This window comes from Protopterus annectens, chromosome 9.part0 (assembly GCF_019279795.1).
Source record: "Protopterus annectens isolate FY-2018-M chromosome 9.part0, PAN1.0, whole genome shotgun sequence".
Taxonomy (NCBI): domain Eukaryota; kingdom Metazoa; phylum Chordata; order Ceratodontiformes; family Protopteridae; genus Protopterus; species Protopterus annectens.
Window position 1 is genome coordinate 290,922,944 of NC_056743.1, and position 21,934 is coordinate 290,944,877.

The 21,934-nt window shown below is 38.4% G+C and overlaps 1 protein-coding gene across 2 annotated transcripts in view; it reads left to right on the forward strand.

Moving 5' to 3' along the window:
* Nucleotides 1–21,934, forward strand: part of OTOG (otogelin) — a 2,079,396-nt gene that overhangs the window by 1,905,417 nt on the left and 152,045 nt on the right. For both annotated transcript variants that reach the window (XM_044082876.1, XM_044082877.1), the window contains exons 48-50: nucleotides 184–282; nucleotides 416–456; nucleotides 543–618. In XM_044082876.1, coding sequence (XP_043938811.1) covers nucleotides 184–282; nucleotides 416–456; nucleotides 543–618 — 216 coding nt within the window. The remainder of the gene's footprint in view (nucleotides 1–183; nucleotides 283–415; nucleotides 457–542; nucleotides 619–21,934) is intronic.

Consider the following 21,934-nt stretch of genomic DNA (forward strand, 5'->3'; position numbering starts at 1 on the left):
GCACAAGAACTAATGTGCAGGGCTTGCGGGAAACATGGGTTACTGGTGAATAATTAGTCTGAGAACTATAAAAAGTTTGTGCTACAAAGTATATAAAAACAGTATCAAATTATATTACAAAAGCTTGTTTGACACAAAGGGTCAGCATAAGCTAGAAGGTTTTACTTTTTACTTTTTTTTTAGTCTGTGAAACACAGCGATGTTCTGAACATAGCTGTCCTATTGGATTTTCTGTGGTTGAAGTATGGAGCCCTGTGCAATGTTGTCCATACCGAACATGTGGTAATATATCTATGCTTCTCTCTCTCTGCATGCCCTAACACAATATATTTTAATCTAATATAAATTTACAGAATATAAAATGGGAAAATACTATAGGACACTGAACTAACACAAGCATTTGCATTCATTTCAGAATGTGCATGTGGTACTATTCCTAAACCTCAGTGTGGTCTGGTATGTATTGTTTGTTTACTCACACTTAAGGGTTATTGTTCCTGCTTTTCTGTATCTCAGATGTTAAGTTCTTATATTTTTTTAAGGGTGAAAAACTAGTGGCTGATGATGAATACCAGAATAACACAGAAAATCCATGTGGTTGTCATACCTACATATGTGGTAAGTTTTTCATATAAATAATTTATTCAGTTGTTAGATGTGGTGAAGGAATACCTCTAAAACCATATAAAGTATAATAATCTGTTTTCTGAGATGTATATCTATTACCTTAAATATTTGCTCTGGAGGTGGGATAAGAAATCATTTATGTAAGGTGTCAGCAGAAGAAAATGTAAATGTGAAATTTGTCTTAATTTTTTTGCAGCATGGTGCATATTTGTCTGTACAGTACAAATGATTGAATAATATACAGACACAATATAGCTTTATAGCTACATTGTTAGTAAATAATATTGTATATTTTAGTAAATGATATAAAGTAATTATTTTAGCTCAATGAGTTAACTATGTAGCATGGTGGATTGGAGAATGAATGTCCAATGAACATTTTATCAAATATAGTTAAAAAAATAGGTCAAAGGTATCATTGATAAGCATAAAATAAGACTTCCTTACCTATGAGTAGCTGTAGAGGGATCACACCTCACAGTGATATAATTAATTTTGGGGTCACAGCACCAGAAGCATAGGGTGGGACAAAGGGGGCAGTGTGTTGGGGGGGGTGCAATAGTGAGCTACCATTCGATAAGTAGAGCAATGCTTAAAATTCATTTCTGTGCCAGTAGTTTTGAAAGCACTTCAGAGTTTTCTTTCTGACAACTTAACAAATGTTAGTACTGATGGGCACAGGTGGGGAAGAAAGGAACTGGCTTGTAGCTGCAGATTGGAGAATTGACTTTTTTTTTGGTTTTGCTCTCCAAAAGTATGGGTGAGTAAGAACAGACTTGGTATGGAGTGCCAGCTTGGGGAAACTTTATTTTTATTTATTTGTTTTTTGCTTGAGGGCTTGAGGGGCAATGAATCTGTGAAGTGTTAGGTGAGCCAGGACCAGGGGCAATGGAGGGATATTCCCCCTCCCTATGCAGAAAGCTCCCTTCAATGCTCAGATATTGCATTTTTTTTTCTGATGGCAGTGTACCCAAAAAATTAGATTTGGATAAGAATATCTTGGCTTCTCATTGTACTTGCATCATAGTCTTCTGGTACTTTCATTTTGGACTAATGTGGTACACATTTTATATGACTCCAAGCTTTGATGTAAAATATTTCTGTGTATGCATTCATTTATTACATGTAGGTAAATGATCGCAGACTATCTTTATGCTGTAGAGAGCAGAATTATAGTTCTGAGATGAGTGGTATAGAAATACCCCAATATCTTCAGGAATTTTACTGATGATTTGTTAAGTTCACATGCCACAGTGTTTATAGCTGAATAAACAGCATTTTTGATAATGCATAGAAAATGAAAATTAAGAGTCATAAAGCCAGCCAGAATTGCTTTTGCAGTGCTTTTACTATAAATCTGATGAACATTGACCTAGTAAACCTAGGGACTGGTCTCACATTGCTTGCTCCGTTGTACTCTGTTTCGTTTTGTAAGTGGGTGTGTATGGAGGGTGATCCATGTGTTTGTATTGACTTGGCCATGCAATGGTTATGTGATTCTGCTAGTAGATATTTCCTACAAACTGAAGAATCATGCTTAGGAGCATGGCTGTCCAGTACTGTTCTGTAGTGTTTCCATCCTTGGCATTATGGATGCAGAATGGTTAATTATACATTTTGTGGAAAACTAGAGTATGCATGCTTAGTAGATGCTTATATGCATGTGATACTTTGGGGAAGGTAATTACAAAGGACTTTACCCCCATTCAAAAAAAGAAGTCTGAGAATCTGTTTAGGCAGGGTGGTAGGTGTCCTGCATTGTCCACTGACACTGAAATGATCAGCAATATTCCAAACAATATCTTAATCAATATCAATATCAGAAGGCAGAGCTCAAAACTCTATTATACAATGACCCCCCATTAATATTCAAAAATGTGCATGCTGATTGGCCAGCATGCACGTTGTAAATCAGAGTTATAGTAATGGAAAAAGGTCCGGTCGCCCGGACTTTTTCCATTACTATAACTCTTTTTTTTTTACAGCAACAGAGAACACAAGATCTCCATTGCTTCACACTGTCTCGCTATGTTAAAGGAGTTTAACATAGCGAGACAGCTTTAGCAAACGCAGCAGAGATTCTCCGTTGCTTTTTTTAAAGCTGTCTTGCTATGTTAAACCCATTTAACATAGCAAAACAGTTTGTAAAAAGCAACGGAGATCTTGTTTTCTCCGTTGCTTTTGCCCACAGCTCTGATGTACTGCGTAGGCATATGCATGCGCAGTACATCAGAACTGCCGCAGAATACCAGGCAGCTATGGAAGGGCAGCAAGGAGACATTATACAATGCCATTATTTAAGAAAAGTAATTATTTTTTTTCTTAAATAATGTCATTGTATAATAGCAATAACCCAAGCCTGGGTGTGGGCAATGCTGGATTTACCCACGTTTGGCTTTGTTTGGCCACTCGGGCTTCGCCCTCGTGACATAACCACACCAACCGTGGGTAAATCCAGCATTACCCATACCCAGGCGTGGGTTATTGTTATAATAATATATGCACGCTCTAGTGACTCAAACACCTTCAATGGGATTATACCAAAATGTAATGTGAGACAATTACTCTGTGTCACACAGCTCTGCACATTATGGAACACATGTAAGCATGACTGAGAAAGAATTATATTCCTCTGACAATGTTGTTGCTCTGTTAAAGCAACCAGAGAACTGAAGAAGTTTCACTAAGCAAATTCATTTTACCAGGAGAGTGTCTAAAACAAATTATTTGTATTACAGTCATAAATAAACTTGTCACACACTTCTAGAACACACAAAAACATATGTGGAAAAGAACAAAATGTTTTATCATTGATATGGGGATCCCTTGTTGAGAAATACCTTTCCAGTTACACTACAAATTGCACAACTAAAATAGCTAGATATCTGCAAATCTCAAACTCAAGTAGAAATTGTGCTAATACAGGCAAAGCCCAAATCAGCTAATTATCTTTTCTGTTCAGTTAGTTAAGTATATCAGTGAGGAATGTAAGGGTTATTTTCTTATAAATAACAAATTATTGTGGGCGGCGATGATGTGACATTCCTAATGAGCTTGTGCTCTGTAGATTTCAAATTATACTTATTTTGTCAATGAGATAACAATGCTCATTAAGTTAGCTCCCCTTGTACTAGCAGTAGTTGGTGTCATATAACTCAATCAGACTAAACTTAATACTCCAAGTATTCCCTATGGGGTCCTTCAGTATCTCAATTTCCAAAGGTATAAGGTATGTCCTGAGGTTTCATTCATCAATATATATGAGATAAGAATATGTTATATCAACCATATGTTTGTGTCATGGGGGGGATTTTCTTTCCTTAGACAATTACATATAAAATAATTTTATAATTACATCATTAGACTATCATATATAAAATAATTTTATGTTCTCTGTCAACTGAAATACTTTTCTTATATGTAATCTGATCTGTTTTAAAAGAAGAATATTGATCTGTTCATTTGAGAAAAGTTTTGACTCATATTTTACTTTTAAATGAAGCATATCCTCATACAAATGGTGTAACTATTGCTAATTGCTCTCTTAAAAACACAGGCTGCTTGTCCATCATCTATCAAACATAATGCTCATTGACTCAATAAAATATTAATAAATAATGTTGGTCTTGGTATCAAATTAGAAGTCTTATTAGTGGTAAGGTACTATGACTATAGGTAAGGGGGACTGACACAGGGCAGGTATCATAGAAAATCATGGGAAATACCTTGTGAATGGATATGTATATGAAAAATTCTATAGTTATGCATCAATTATTGGTGGTAATCTGGACATGTAGTATTCTGACATGAGACTGAGGTGAGTGACATACTGTGAAATCTGTAATCATAACCCTATTCTTAAACTGGTAATATACAGCTTATCTGGGTGTGACAGGTTTTAGTAATAACCTAGGGCAATTGTATGCACTTGGTGTGTTTCTTAAGGACACTCACCTTTTTGCATATGTTTGTGTGGTGGTGGTTTGAACTTAGTCTCTATAACACATGCCTCTTTGTCACATTGGTGGGGGCAGCATGGATTTATGATCTGTATCCCATGCTGTGTGCCACATTACCAAACTATTCACCTTTATTGAAAACTCAATAAATGGCACATTTTTATTCTTCCATCACTAGACACAAAGTGAACAAATGATGCCTGCATGCACTTGTAAAGAGATGATATACAAGAAAAGGTAAGCACAAATCGTCTAACCTGCTAAACCTGTTCCACTACACAGTGGATAAAGTGGATATCTTTCTTTACCAGTAGCTTATTCTTACTCACCTCTCAGAAAAAACATATTTTTGCATGTGGGTAGTTGTAATCAGGCACCACCTTTTCTGTGGAATAAATGCACTTGTCATATCTTAACTTCCAATGTTAAAGTACATTTTGTACAAAACATCTCACTTTCTGATAGGTGGTTCCCTCTTGGACATTGTAACTTGTTTTGGGGTATAGGGGATACATAGGGAATGAACTCTGTCACACCAAAATGTGTAACTTATCTGTTTATGAAGATCTAGTACTTTTAACCAGGTACTTAAGGTGTCATTTGTTTAGCAAAAGGATCAAGAGGTCAGAGTGGGTCAGATCTTTCATGGTTCAAGTGGCTATACACAGATCTCTATCTAGGAGTCTGTAAGATTGAGCTCAGAGAGATGGCTCCAGTCTGTCCTGATAAGAGAGATTTTTGAGGCCAATGATGTTTTAGCTAGGTATGGCTGAGGTCTCTCTAATTGAGTGATTAGATAAATAATTTCCGAAAGGAATATTATATTCAGTAGAGTCTGATAAGATATGAGTGTAAGGAATTAAGAATTATTTGGAGCTAGAGGTGATGCCTTTAGAATTTAGATGAGCCAGATAGAATGCTTTCTGAATTACTTTGGAGACACAATGGCCAAAAGATAAGAAATTATCAACAAGAGTGCCCATATCTCTCATGACAGTGCAGGATTGGGGGAGTGTCACCTATCTGATTTGGAAAATATTTAGCACCTATATGGTTTGGAAAATAGTTAGTTTGGTTTGTCAAAGTGAACTATACTATATTTTTCAGTTAATTTGAGACCACAGTCTTTGTACCAATTGTTAACATGGTCTAACATATGTTGTAACAACAGTGAGTCACTGGAAATTTCTGTTATGACACCCAATTTACGGTCATCTGCAAACTTGCAGTATCACTACTTAAAAGATATTCCATTTTTCTTTGGTGATGGAAGGCCAGACAGTGCTGCATTACTGAGTGTGCCATTCTTTGGATAAGAGGTTAAGCAAGGTCCTAACAGTTATACAAAAATAATTCATATTTATAACATATTTAAATGGGTTTTACATATTTAAAAATGTACAAATGTACAAATTAATAGATATACAAATATATGTACATATAGTCATAATTTCCATTACAATCATACTAAATTTTCATCCATATTAGACCCCCATTCCTTTTTCTCCATGACCACCATCTGATTTTGCTTAATATTGTTGCTGAATTCCATTTGCCATTAAACATCATTTTATTTTCCCGTTCCATATAAGCCATATGACAAAAAATTATCTTTTTATATTTTCTTTTAACATATTCTTTACTTGTTTTCTTATAATATCCATATTTAATTGTATTCATATAGTTTTATCCACTTATTTTAAATCTTTAAAACAACCTTTACATAGTTTTCCCAATAATGTTTTTATTCTTTTACATTTCAAAAACAGATTCCATAGTTTCTTCTTCTTTACAATGTAAACATATTCTATCACTTTTCTTTTTATATGGTATATTTCCTTTTGATGGTTATTTATCTATTAACAGTCTCCCAAAAAATCTTCACATTCTGCTTTCTGATTACACTATTTGCTTCTTATTTTTATAGATTTATTTTTTCACCTGTTAAATTTTCCCATGGTTTTACATAGTAATATTTTATCATGACATCCTTATACCATACTTTTATATCTTTATCTATATCATCGTTTTTTATTTACTACACAAATATTTTCTTGGTAACATTTTATTTCTTTATTTATACACTTTTTCTCTTTTTTTACCATACCCCAAAATGTATCATACTTATACAGTTTTACTACTAATCCCTCACCTTTTTCATTTATCCACTTTAATACTTTATACAAATGTAATGAAGCAGTGCATACCACTGGATTAAGTAACATTAAACCTCATTCCTCTTTATTTACATACAGAACTCCTCTTTTTATTGGGTTTAATCTAGGACAGATATACCCGCGGTGGTGGTGCTGTGGTAGCATTGTCGCCTCACAGTAAGATGCTGTCCAGTTCAATTCTCAGCTAGAGCGTCTTCTGAGTGGAGACATGCGTGAATGAGTGTACCTTCGTTGAAGGTTGTGTGTCAGGCCTGGCAAACCGGTACGTAAAAATCAACTGCCAATCATTAGCGGACCGGAGTTCCGCTGTGGCGACCCCTAACTGGGAAAAGCCGAAAGACACAAACAAACAAATCTAGGACAGATATAACTGAAAAAAATATCTGCAATAATTCCTTTTCAAATACTGTTAGCAACATAAATACAATTGCTAATTATGCTATTTTTTTATTTTATTTTATTTTAAGAGTACTGAATTTATCAAGTCTTTTTTTATGAATAATAATTTATATGTTCTCCAGAAAATACAGGTTTGCTTTATTTCTTCTATTTTTTCCATTAAATTCTACTTACATCTTTATTTCCAAATTCTATACCTAACACAGAAATCTAATTAATTGTACAATATATATCCTCTATCTTTACTTCATCACCTAAACCTTTACTTTTCTTTTTATTTGAAGCTATCCCTATTACCTCAAGACGCTAATTTGTGCAAATTAGCAATTCTTTTATCCAAATATTTTGGGTGCAATTAATATAATGTAATCTGCATGTGTTTAAAGAACTGGAATTTTTAACCCTTCAGGATGTGATTTCTGCCCAGTGCTGTGAATGTCAAAGTGAAGAAATTCAATGAAGCACAGGTAAATGGCAGGAGTAATTTGGATTCTCTTAAGGTAGCCAAATGCCTCATCGTCTAATTAGTGATGTGCATGAATGGATGAATGAGATTCCCACTGTCCCTACCTACTGTCTAGTGAAACCACAGCCAAGGAAACAGGCTTGGCAGAATCAGCAGGGAAAGAAGACCCTGTTGAGCTTGACTCTATTCAATGACTTCCTATTTTCCCACAAATATAATGCTTTTTTATCACCTTTACTTATCAAATATCATTTTTTCCACAATAATATTAATATTATTAAATGTCCCAAGCATTTTGCAATACCCCTTTTCCCCTCCACATTTATCATGCTTCACATATGTATAATATATATACATATGTATAATTTTTTCTTTCTATTTTTAACACGATATTACAATCCCATCCACCAGTAATAAACCCCTTTATAATAAATGTTTGCATTCTTCAGTACTTCTTTACATAATGCTTATAAAAGTCCTTTCAAAGCCTTTCTTTCCACTTTTGTTCAAAATTGTTCGTGAATTTTTTTTTGTTTTCCTATTAAATGCTTTAATCACATAAAGATTGCATGGGTTGCAATCTTCTTCTTTTTTTTTTTTCATGGTCTCCCAAAAAATTTTCTATTGAAAAAACAGTCTCAGATATGATGTCACAAAATGCCTGTTTGTTAATAAAAATAAATGGTCATACCTTGTGTGCTTTTATACCTAAGGGAGCTATTAAATTTTACCAGACTTCATACCTGTTGATTTCTTTGTCTTCTTTAGTTTGAATACTTCTATTTTTCCTTTACTTCTGTCATCTTTTCTGATACTCCCCTTTTGCCTTCTTTAACTTTCTCTGCATATGTTTTCTTTTCCATCTCACCACTATTCTTCAGGACTGTTTCTGCATCCACCTTTTGTATTTTCTCCATAATGCTCCCCCCCCCAGGAAATGTCTCCTTAATTTTGGGAATCACTCCTCATTACCATTTCTTTAATAGATCATCCCAAAACCCTCTGAAATGGAGAGTTATAATTATGCTCCATCATTTGCCGACTCATCTCCACCAAACAGATATCTTTGAAACATCTTAGAATCTGCACATATTCACTGGTCTCAATATTTGCTTTCTCCTCCATTTTTCTAACCACTCCATTATTTCTTTTTTTCTCCATTTGCCTCCTTGTTATTCCAGGCTGCCTCTATGCCTGGAACAGAAGTGCTCCTGCAAAATGGTTCCTACTCACAACAACAACAACAACAAGTAGGGGGAGTTCCCCTGATGTCATGGACAAATTTCCCTTCGTAATATAAATATCATCTCAGGACTCTGCAGAAAAGAGGCTACTGGCCTAGTGGGACTAACCTGGTTAACACATGAAAAATAAAATAAGATAAATGGATCAATGGCTATATAGATAAATAAATAAAAAACATACACCAGGAGTTTTGGCCTCGGAATTTTAGAAATAGATAACACATGAGAGAGGCCCAAATACTGAGGCCTATGGTTTTGATGATGCATGGTACCCATCTTAGACACTACCGACTTATCCCAAGGAATTAATTCCTTAATGCATGCAGATTCCATGTCTTTTGGATTCTTGATAATTTTCTACTGGTCATAATTTTTGGAGGATTCCAGAGTTCTCACTGGCCTCTACCTGAAGTACACTCATAAAGATGCTACTGAATGCTATTAAAATGGAAGTGCTTTAGAGGGATACAGATGGCAGATGCAGTTTTATCTCCTTTACCCTTCAGAGCCTACTGTAGTCCAGATGTAATTTCCTCTGTGCAGCTTAAAAAACACTGGTTTCTAGACCTAGGCAGTCGCTTGTTACTGTACAAGTATGATAATCAGTTATGGAGATGAGCAGCAGAAAAAGACACCTGCTGCTCATACACTACAATCATAAGGTGACTACACCATCTCACAGAAAACTGCACCATCACATCCATTTCATTGTACCTCTCCCATAATTTCTAGCATTTGCTCTTTGCATTTTATATGATTACTATTTCAATGTTTATGATTTTTTGAGATGCTTTTATTCCTACTCACTTTGAAACTTAATGCACTGGCAGGTCTTGTTTACATTGCCATATGTTACAAGGTTTATGTAGTTTTATGGTGCATTATGCCTTGTTTCCCAGAAGTAAAATTCTTCAGCTGCTAAGGGAAATGAATGTTGGTGCAGAGACCTCTAATATGACTAGATTATTGCTGTTTTAGTGCAGGGACCTCTAATATAAGTAGAATGTTGTTAAGTAGTAAGTTTTTGCTGCCTGTTGAAATCTGTACAAAGGGAAGTACAGCTTATTAAGGCTGACTGTGAAAGTTACAGGACATGCTAACAAAGTCATTTGAACTGCTTAGCACCCATCATTTCAGTATATAGAAAAATGAGCACATCAAAACATAGCACTTAATGTGCAGGTACTATCAGCTGTTTTTACTATGTGAAGCTGACAAGTGGTCAGTATAGCATGGGATACAAATACAAACAGCAGTCAAAGAGGTATAAAAGAATGCTGTCCTTATTATGACTTTAAGCAGGTTATATGATAAGGTATAGCACTAAATTTCAAATAAAGGTTATTAATTTATTAATGATATTTAGGATTTTAAATACAGCAGCCTATAATAATGCTGGCTATAGTGATGGTTAGTCAAAGAACATTAGCCTGAGTGGCTACTTACATCATTTCTGATATATGTCATTGTGCTGGGTGTAAATAATCTAACAGCCATTTTATTTTTTTATTTGTTTGTTTGTTTGTTTACCATATTTTTGTTACTGCATGTCTCCCAGGCATCTGAACCTCGATCTGACTTTAGTACTGACATGACCATTATTCAGGAATCCATTAAGGGTCATTCATTTTGCATGCTTTCAAGATCACCATTACTGCAAAGCTGTGGACTGGAGCAATGAAAATGTTATGAATCTCCCTTGGTCATAGCTGCAGAGTAGTAGCAGATAGTCTTCTTCTTCTTCTTTCGGCATTTCCCGGTTAGGGGTCGCCACAGCAGATCACCTTGTCCGCACATTGAATGGCAGTAGAGTTTTACGGTGTCGAGTTGCCAGCCCGGCGCCCAACCTTCCACAGAAGGCACACTCACACGCACACCTAGGGCCAATTTAGAGTATCCAATCCACCTGCAGCATGTCTTTGGGATGTGGGAGGAAACCGGAGCACCCAGAGGAAACCCACGCGACCACAGGGAGGACATGCAGACTCCGCACAGAAGGCACCCCAGCCGAGGATCAAACCAGAGAACCTCTTGCTGTGAGGCGGCAATGCTAATCACTGAGAGTAGTAGCAGATAGTGATATCTTAAAATATGTTTATAGTGTGTGTGTGTGTGTGTGTGTGTGTGTGTGTGTGTGTGTGTGTGTGTGTGTGTGTGTGTGTGTGTGTGTGTCTACAGAAGCTATGTTTGCAGTAACCATTTAAATTATCCACAGAGAAAGGTAAATATGAGATAGCGACAAGTATCCCAATTTAGGGAGGGGGCTGATACCCTGGAACATAGCATCAAGTTGATTTCAGTGCTCCAAGACCTTGTGTCAGTTTAACATATGACATAACTTGAAAATCTGCTCTGCTAGCCCCATTTCTAAGGTTATTTTAGTAGTTCTGCTGTGGATGCAGGCATGAAGTTGGAGAAGCAGCTTTTTTCCAACAGTGAGTGAGATGATTATAAGCATGGGCTACAGAGCAGCATTCACAACAAAGAGGAGCTAGCTACCTGGCTACATTCATTTTGTATTTCCCAGCTGATATGGAGGACCTGAAACAACTTGAAATCAGAAACAAGGAGGAACTTTGGTGTTTGAGGACTAAAGTGAGTTTCCTTGAGTCAGTGATCATTTTAGATGCTGCCCAAACTCAGGATTCAATACGATTCTATGCGGCATCATTCAGCCATCCAGAAGTTAGCACAAAAGGTGGATTTTATGAAAAACTGCTCGGCAGTGGAATAATTTGAAACTGGTAAGTTTAAAGGAAAACCCTGAAATTAGAAACAGTAATGTGAATACCTGCATGATTGATTACCAGCAGTAGTGAATCTTGATTGCTGCAATTCAGCAACCCCACCAAGCATGAAGGCTATAGAGCCTGCACCTGTAAATAGACTGGAAGAACGACATAAGAGAATAACCAGTCGCCATCTTTCTTACAATAACATTTAAGAATTATTATGAGTTACCTTGATGGGAAATCAGTTTCTGAGGCTGAAACAGATTAGGAAAGGAGCCGATCTACTGTGAAGCATGCTCAACTAAAGGGGAATAATGCATCTAGCAAAGATATGCTTTAGTATGTTGCTTACTTTTGACAGAAAAAAAGTAAATTAATGTGGCTCAGGCTGAGGGAATCAGGGCTGCAGATGAAGGCATTATGATTCAAATACTGTTTTTCTTTCTTTCTTTTGCATTCCAGGTGCTTCTTAGTTTTTTATAGTCAGAATGGCAATTAAAAGTGCCAAGGTCATTGGAGGAGGGTGGTATCCTAAATTGCATGTAAGGCAATAATGACGGACAGTTGTTGGCCAGTATGTACCATAATGGTACTCGTCATACTTATTTGATTCGGCTTAAATAACATTTTTGTTGTTGAGTGTTGGTTATAGTTCTGTTTATTTTTTTGATGATGATTATGGTTGCCATAAAAAACAGAAACTAGACTTATCATTAGCATGAGTGACAGCTGTTTGTATTCGCTTATAGAGAGCTCACAGCAACAAGTTTAGCTAAGTCTTCAAAAGAGGGGAGCGGCAATTTATGTTAGTATTAATTTGAAGTGGGAGGTCAAAGAAAGAATTTAAGATGATGAGGACAGATGGGTAACTGTCAAATGTCAGAAAGGAGAAAGGGCTATAATTTTGTGCAATATGTATGGACCTAATGTTGACATGGCACATTTCTTTTCTACACTTTTCAATAAACAGAGGTCCTTTAAAAGGGACAGGCCCTCAATTATTCTGTGAGATGACAACAATGTCACCCTAAACTCCAAAGTGTAAGGTCTGAATTCCTTAGCAGAAAGGCATATGAAAGCAGAAAAGATTCTTGTAAATACAGAAATTATGAATCTTGGTTGTGTGATATAGTGAAGCAATTGGCTGGTGTCATTGGACCTAGTCTATGGAGATTGTAATGTTGGAACAATATCCTAGACAATAACTGCACACTAATTACATTCACAGTCATCCAACCAGATGAGCATACAAAACTCCTTGGTGTGACAATCGACAACAAACTCAGATTTGACCAACACATAGCCATCACAATTAAGAAGGTTCATGTCAGACTTGGATCATTGTACATTGTGCAAGCCGGTCCTCACTGACAATACCAGACTAGCTATATCCAGAACCTTCCTCCTCCTCTCTATGCTCCTATAGGCTTTCCCCCTCTTTACCAACTTTAAAAGATCAAACTTAACCAAATTGAAAACTTGCTACAACAAACCAGCCTGCTTTGCAGCTAACCTTCCCCACCAAACCCACCATTGTATTGATCTACATAAATTAAATTGGCTCAAGCTACCTAACCTTCTCCATCTCTACCAACTTAAATTCACACACAATATCATCTTTCATCCTGACAACTGGCCATCCCTCAAGGAACTTGTTGTTCCCTACTCATGCCCAGGAAGTGTAAGATCTGCAGACAGAAACTTTCTCACAGTAAACAAAGCTAACAACACTCACAGTAAAGCCCTATTCTCAAATCAGTTAGCCAAATTATGAAACTGTGTACCCCGCACTCTCCAAAACACACTTGGATCTACCAATTTCAAATGACTACTGTTTGAACATCTATCCAAAAACTGGCATTGCTCCTGCGCCAAACTTGACTAAGAAGATATATATAACTCTCTCAACACATTGTCCACTCCTGACCTCATTATTTCCCTCTCCTCAGTGTTGCTACCACTAAAAAAAAAAAAAAAAAAAATATATATATATATATATATATATATATATATATATATATATATATTTATGGATCTAGGACTTATGCACGAATGTGCAAAGTCCCGAATCCATAATCACCGAACATATATTAACAAATGTGCTTTCACCGAAAAAGCGCTTTCGTTAATATATGGTAAAAAAAAGAAAGAAAGAAATCTACGTTTATGCAGGGGGCCCCCTGCACCCCCCACACCCCCCTTCTTTAATATTCTCACTCTGAGACCGCACTACAGAGAGGAAAAGGGAATTTTTCCTTATCCACACCGTAGTGCGGTCCCGCAAACAGGCATACTTACGTAAAAGTGGCACAGTGGTGCAGCAGTTAACGTTGTCGCCTCACAGCAAGAGGTTCTCCGGTTCGATTCTCGGCTGGGGTGCCTTCTGTGTGGAGTTTGCATGTTCTCCCTGTGTTCACGTGGGTTTCCTCTGGGTACTCAGGTTTCCTCCCACATTCCAAAGACATGCATCTGGAGCATTTCTCCCCGGGCCTCCTCTGAAAACAGGCTCTGTGGAACCTAGTCGGACATTCCCGGTCAACAAATGTTAAATAAATAAATAAATAAATAAATAAAAGTGCTTCTTTGGTGAAAAGCACTTTCGCGCAAGTATGCCAAACCAAAATTAGTTTTGGTGATTTTGTCTTCAGGGATCTGTACGGATCCTATATATACACACATATATATATATATATATATATACACATATATATATATATATATATATATGTATATATATGTATATATATGTATATATATATATATATATATATATATATATATATATATATATATAAAGGAAATCTCATTTGTTCAGAACTATTATTTAATATGTACACAGTACTGATTTTATTTTTCCTCACTGTGATCTTTACTGAAATGCTTGTGTTTTTCTTTTTGAACCTGTATGTACTAGAAAACTATATAGAATACTTTTTTGTATAGACTAATCAGATGATGTGTAGTCTGCATCTTACTATACTATTGTAGTAAGTATTGTATTTTGCTTATATTTCTGTAGAGCTTTTCTCTGCTGGCTTTCACTGAAAATGGGCCTCTGACCCAGTTGGACTTTCCTGGTAAACAAATGTACATAAATAAATACATAAATAAATGAATGATTGTCTGTATGGTTGTAGGAATACATATTAACTTGTACTACATCAACAAACCTAGAGCAAGGCTATGGAAGGTAGCTCCATCCTTGATGGGTGACAACAGCAAAGAGATGACTGAAAATGGCTCTCTTCCCTCCAACTAAGTAGTGTAAATGTTGAGGTAAGGAGGATCTTGGAACAGCCTATAGCTCACCTGGGGGTTTTGCCAGCAGTTAATAACTCTGCTTCTCAGACAGCCTACCACTAATAGCTTAAAAGGAGACTGCCCTTTGACACTGGTATTTAATAAGTTCCTCCAATGATTTGTCCCCGCCCCCAATTATCTTTGCAAGAGTCCAGCATAATTGCTTTTCCTAAACCATGTAAAGCTTGCTTGTCAGTGGTAAATTATAGAACAATATTCCTTATCAATATGGAAACAGAATGATATGCAAAATCATAGCACAGTGCATATAATATTTAATATCCTCTCCACCCTTAGAGTCCAAGCAGGTTTTGTTAAAAACATTGTGAGCACAGATCATGAAAGAGCATAACTGATGTAGCTTACAAGGGCAGGATAAGCATACAAACCCAGCAGATGCTATACTAGTAGATTTCAAGAAGGTATTTCATTCTGTGCAGCAGGATTTTCTGTGGACCATAATGGAGAAGATGGGATTCACATTAATATTTATACAAGGGGTTCAAGCATGGTATTATGAATCAGAAGTTCTTGTGCAGTCTGGCAACATGCTATTGCATGTGCTTAGCCTGTTAATGGGTACTAGACAGTGTGATCTATAGACTCCTTCATTAGTTTTTATCAACCTGGCAGATAACTTAGTGAATTTGCATGCTTAGAAATTGTATGAGCAAGAAGCATATATGTTCTTGTTTCACTGCTGCAGTCCTAACCATTGGGTTATCCATGCTGTGGTTGCTCTCAGTCCATCTGAATACCACAGTCAAGGTTTTGTGCAGCGGCTGCTGTTGCTTGCTAGGTGACATCAGGTTTTCCAAGCTATAAAGGAGAGCAGGCAATTGCATTACCCCAATCTTTCTTGCCATGGAGCCTGTAGCAGAAGCAATTTGCAACAGTGCCGGTTGGCTGTTTCCAGATTTTGAACTTCAGCTGAAAATGTCTAAAGCTAAATACCCCATTGGGGATCCTTCCTTTTTCTTGCACTAACCGATGTCCGAAAAAGTCAATAACTGTCTCGCCTGTGGAAAGCAAATACCACACGGAGACTTCCATTCTTACTGTGTCACTTCCTTAGGCCTAGATCACAAAGTACCCCACTGTCAGTTCTGTGCCCTCTTTAACGCTAGAACTATTCATCATAGAGCTCTGTTTATAGCCAGATATTTTTGACTTCCATCTCCAATTATCAATATGGTATCAGTCAGTCATCAAACCGCAGCTCTTCTGAAAAGACGTAAAGATAAGGATAGAGACAGACTGCATAAAGCCAAGCCTTCTGTTGACACCACCGCTAAAAGGGTCATCAGTTCTTCGGAATTCAGTGAGGTGCTTTCGCAGCCCCTGATGCCTGACTCAGTTACTTCACAGGCCTCTACTGAGACCCTTTTGGAGTCCTATATGCCGCAGAAAACTGCATCATCTAATGAGCCTTAGACTGTGTCTGCCTCGGTTGGGTCCACAGCTACTACGCAGCCACCGTCTTCTGAGGATACTGCTCGCACTTCGGAATTCACTTCAAGGCCTTCGCCCTGTCTTCCAACTAACACACCGATAGCACCGAGGGATACTCTTCAGGCCAGACTTAGAGCTACTCCAAAGAAAACAGCAAAAAGTCTCCATTCCACAACTTCTCCCCCTCCTCAAACTAGAATGCTTAAAATGGCGGAGGATCTCATCACTTTCATCCATGGTAATCAGGCCACACCAGCCAAAAGGAGAAGGGAACCTTCTCCAGACATCCAATTGGATTTAGACTCAGCGGGATCTGACTCCTCTATTTTTGAAGAGGAAAATCCTCTTACTACCTATGAAGACTCAGATGCAGAAGAATCTATTCCTTCTGCATCACCTCCGGAGGACTTTTCCTTTATGGAAACCCTCCACACCATGAGGGAAAATTTCCAGTGGGAATCAATGGATTTCCCTCAATCCAAGAAAAGACTAAGAGAATTTCTGGACCTAACCCAGCACAGGCCTCCAACTATCCCACCCATCTTGGAGGTGTTAGATGATGTTTACCAAGAATCCAGTCTTACCCCGACACCCTTCCACCTGCCCCCAGAAAACCTGATACATACTATAGGGTACCTGGCTGACATATATTCCTCTACAGAAATCCTATAACAGATCCAGAGGTGATTCCTCAGGGACCTAAGGGAGTTAAGGCTACCTCTGAAAAGAATCCTACTCCATCAGACAAAGGATCCAGGGCCCTGGACAGATGGGGAAAAAAGTATATACCTCTGTAACTTTAACTATAAAGGCTCTCAACTGTCAGTTTCACATGTTAAAATATCAACAGCACACTTTGGAACTTTTGAAACAGAACATTTCTGCTTTTCCAGATTTTGCCAACAATAAAGAGATAGCAGAATTACTGCACTCTTCATCTCAGGTGGCAAATCACTCCTTGCACAGTGGATTTGATGCCCTAGAAGCTTCTAGCAGGGAAGCAGTGACAGGATCTGTTATCAGAAGACATGCATGGGTGAAGGAACAACCTCTCTGATCATGTCAAAGCTAAGATCATGGATAAACCTTTTGACAAAGAACACTTGTTCGGAGAGAAAACTGAAGAGGTACAGATGGAACACAAAGCAAAATCGATGCAGACTGTTAAAGATTTTCTTCAAGTACAACCGCCTAGGTTCAGCAGAAATTTTCCATCTAAACACTGGTCTTTTCCTGGACCAAACAGGCAGGCACAAGGCAAAACACGTAGGGACAGACCCACCAGCACTAAAACTTAGGGCCAGCAAACAACAAAACAGCGGCCCCCCTCAGACACTAGAGCAGGGAGTTCAAAAGCAACCCTGCATGGAAAAAACTCTCAATGACTACCTTTCCCATCTCTGCCTGTCTCCACCACACCAAAAGCTAGGAGGAAGGCTATTTCTGTGCAGATAAAATTGGAACTCTATAACAAAAGATCAATGGGTCTTAAGAATCATTGCTCAGGGGTACAAATTCAATTTCCAAGAACTACCACCTCCAAGAGGGTACCCAGACCTACCGCCAAACCAGTGAAGTGCAAAACCTAATATCCCTAGGGGCAGTAGAACCTGTGCCTCCAGAACAAATTGCAAAAGGATTCTATTCCAGACTATTACTTGTTCCCAGGAAAGAGGGGACTTGGCGGCCCATCCTGGACCTATCCTTTCTCAATACCTTCCTGGTAATCCCAAAAATTCAACATGTTTACCTTAGAACAGCTTCTACCAATGCTGCCAAACAAAGCTCGGATAGTCACCTTAGACCTAAAGGATGCTTACCTGCACATCCCAATAAGGGAATCATTCAGAAAATTCCTGTGCTTCAGAGCAGGATCACTACACTTTTAATTCTCTACTTTGCCCTTTGGCTTATCTACTGTTCCCAGGGTATTCACCAACTGTCTTGCTCCTGCCATTGCCTTTTGCAGGCAAAATAATGTACAGATTTACCCTTACCTGGATGACTGTCTCATCCAGGCAGACTGCAAGGAACTGCTCCTGCAGCACCTCTCATTTGTAAAAATCATACATACCTCTCTGGGGTTCACTATCAATGAAAGGAAATCAAAACTGACATTTTTTTGCAAATTACCCACAAATGGGGGACCCCCCCCTAGGTGGACCTCTTTGCCTCTCATTTAAATCACCAAGTACAGAATTTCTGCACCAGGGAGTATCATCACCTGGTCTGGAAGGTTAATGCCCTGACCTTCCCTTGGAATATCCTCTTTCTGTATGCATTCCCACCTCTACCTCTCATTCAAAAAGTACTAATCAAGATAAGGGAGGAAAGACCAAGAGCAATACTCATTGCCCCAGATTGGCCCAGACAGCATTGGTATCCACTGCTGCACAGCCTATCTCACCAGCCTCCCTGGCAGCTACCTCTGATATCTCACCTGCCATCCTGCAAGGGGGGGAGCAATGCTACAACCAGACCTTCAGACACTCAAGCTCTCAGCATAGCTTATTCTACCAAAACAATCAAGGAATCTATGCTAAGCAAGCAAGTCCTTGACATTATCACAGAAGCCAGAAGGCCCAGCACCAGAAAATCTTACACTGGAAAATGGAAATGATTCTGCTCCTGGAGCCAGTCCAAGGAGGCAGACATACATCTGCCCTCCATTCCTCTTATTCTAGATTATCTTGCTGAGCTTTTTAATAAGGGTCTCTCCTTCTTCTCCATAAAGATCCATGCCTCTGCCATCTTGGCACACTTTAATACAGAACAGCCATTGTTCTCCCACCTTCTTACCAAATAATTCCTTAGAGGACCCTCTAATATCAGGCCTCCCAGAAGATAGCCCACCCCAACCTGGGACCTGAACTATGTTTTAGAAAAAGCTTCCTCTGCCTCCCTTTGTGCCTGCAGCATCCTCAGAAATAAAGTACCTCTCTTGGAAGACTGCCTTTCACCTGGCTATTACTTCAGCCAGGAGAGTGTCAGAGCTTCAAGCCTTAATGGCCATTGAGCCATTTATCATCTTCCATGCAGACAGGGTCTCGCTGAGAACCAATCCCTCCTTCATGCCAAAGGTGGTTTTGGATGGTACCCTCAACCAGGCCATCCACCTGCCCACCTTCTTCCCTAACCCTCAGAACAAGGGGGAAAGGATACTGCATTCTTTGTATGTGGACAGGCAACTCAGATTTTATCTGGATTGTACAAAGACATTCGGGAAAACTGACCAGCTCTTGGTCAGCTTTAAAACAGGGGCACGGGGGAAACCAATATCCAAACAGACCATTTCCAAATGGATAGCAGACTGCATACAATTTTGCTACTCCTTGCATGGAAAACTACTCACTAGGACCATCAGAACCCATTCCACTAGGGCAACCTATACTTCCACAGCATTCCTTAGAGGGGTACCCACCAAGGACGTCCTGGAAGCTGCCACATGGACTTCAGTCCACACCTTCACCAAACATTACCATCTGAACCTATTCTCAAATTCTAGGGCTGGGTTTGCCTCTGCAGTTCTGCAGGGCATGCTCACCCAATCATAAGCTTTTGTTAACCTTCCACCCGTCTCCTCAGCTTTGGGAATCTTCGCAATGGTTAGGACTGCAGCAGTAAAACATGAAGAATATAGTACAGTTGTGTACACTTACCATAAATGTAGATGTTCGAGTGTGTTCACTGCTGCAGTCATGCTTTCCCTCCCTCCTTCCCCCTGATATCTGCTTTCCTTAGAGAGACACATATTTCTACTTTTGGACTTCTTTGGTTGGTTAAGGCAAGAATAACTGAGGTAATGGCATCGCCTGCTCTCCTTTATTGCTCGGATGACCTGACATCACCCAGCAAGTGACAGCAGCAGATGCACAAAACCTTGACTTTGGTATTCGGACTGACTGAGGCCTACCACAGCATGGATAACCCAATGGTTAGGACTGCAGCAGTGAACACACTCACACATCTACATTTATGGTAAGTGTACACAACTGTACTATCCTGATGTATGCAGGCAGATGTCTCTGTTGACTGAATGGTTGCCAGAGGACATAGACCATATTCAGAATGAGATGGAGCTGTTTTCTGAGCTTTCAGGCCTGAAAATTAAAAAAAAAATCCCTTCAATTCCAGGGGCAGTCAATGGAATGAAACCCTTTAATTAAATAGTGTACCAAAAACAACCATAAACACCTGAGTATTCACTTATGTCTTCAAGTAAATAGGATGGTTGACTATAAGATTATGGGAAAAACTTTTTACAAAAGTACATATTTGGAAAAGGCTATGAGCCCCCTTGAAAGGTGGAATTAATGTACTGTAGATGATGTGCCACTCCAAAGTGTATTAATTAATTGTTAATAATACCTAACAGCTAGCTGAATGCAATTTCCAACTGATGTTGGCAATTTTTAGTACAGGAAACATTTAAAGGCTGATGATTTTGTGGTGCATACAACAGTGATGTGTAGGAGTGCAGGTTTCCCAATTTTGAAGAAATATGCTGTGACATACATATTGCATAAGTTCTTAGCTCTTGATTCACTTAATATGCCCTTGTGGTTTCAAATTGAAGGTAGGATTACCTGGGGACAATAATGGGCTATGAGGGTAGTCTGACATCTTAATAAAAAGGCTGGCACAGTTTACAAGTTTCTTATTAAGCAATTAACTGGTTTAGCGAGGTGAAGTGATTGACTGTACCTAGGAGCTTTTGATGCCATTATATAGGATCACCTTGTCCTGAATATAGGGGAAACAGATTAATGTGGCAAAAATGGATAAACAAAAGAATTGTGGTGGTGTGTTATTTAACTGATAAGGTACATGCAGTGATTAATCATCTAGCATTGTTTAGCTAGTTAGCAGCAACTTATGGTTAAGAAGTTAGAGTAACCCAGGGATATTTTCATCTGCGGCACTCAGTCTTCAGTTCAGAGCTCGGCACAACTGTTAAGTTGGCTAGTCCACTGCTGAAGACATTTTTAGGGTAGTAAGAAGGAAAATGTCTCTTAAGTATCCATAGCAATTCATATTTATGGTGGGTTTATATTGGGAGAAATTTCCCAAACTAGAGAACATGTAGAACAAAATGTTAAATGTTCTCTAGAAGCCCTCTTTCCAGCCAATGTTTATGACTTTACAACACTACCATCATTGGCTTGATTTGCAGTATGTCATTACAAACAGATCCCTAGTCTCCTTCCTTCAGGTATTCTCCATTATAGAGTAGAATATGTGGAACTGCAGCAATGTGGCCACCCTCCAAATTGTAGCCCACATCTTTTCACTCCAGGAAATAACATCCTCTGACCAACAAATTATATTATCAACAGTAGTCCAAGAGATAGTAATACATGCACTGGTAAATTCATGTGGGCGAATGTAAGGAAGCATTTGATGCATTTATGAATGGCATTGATGCAACAGGTTTGTAGAGAGCTTTAATGATCTAGCAGGGGATGGTGTATGTGCAGCCTACTGTTCAGAGCAGCAGTAACAGACAGAGAAGCAGTATGCTGATTGGAGCATGGGTGAGTGTAACGATTCTGCTAGCAGATGTAATGGAGCAGCTAGT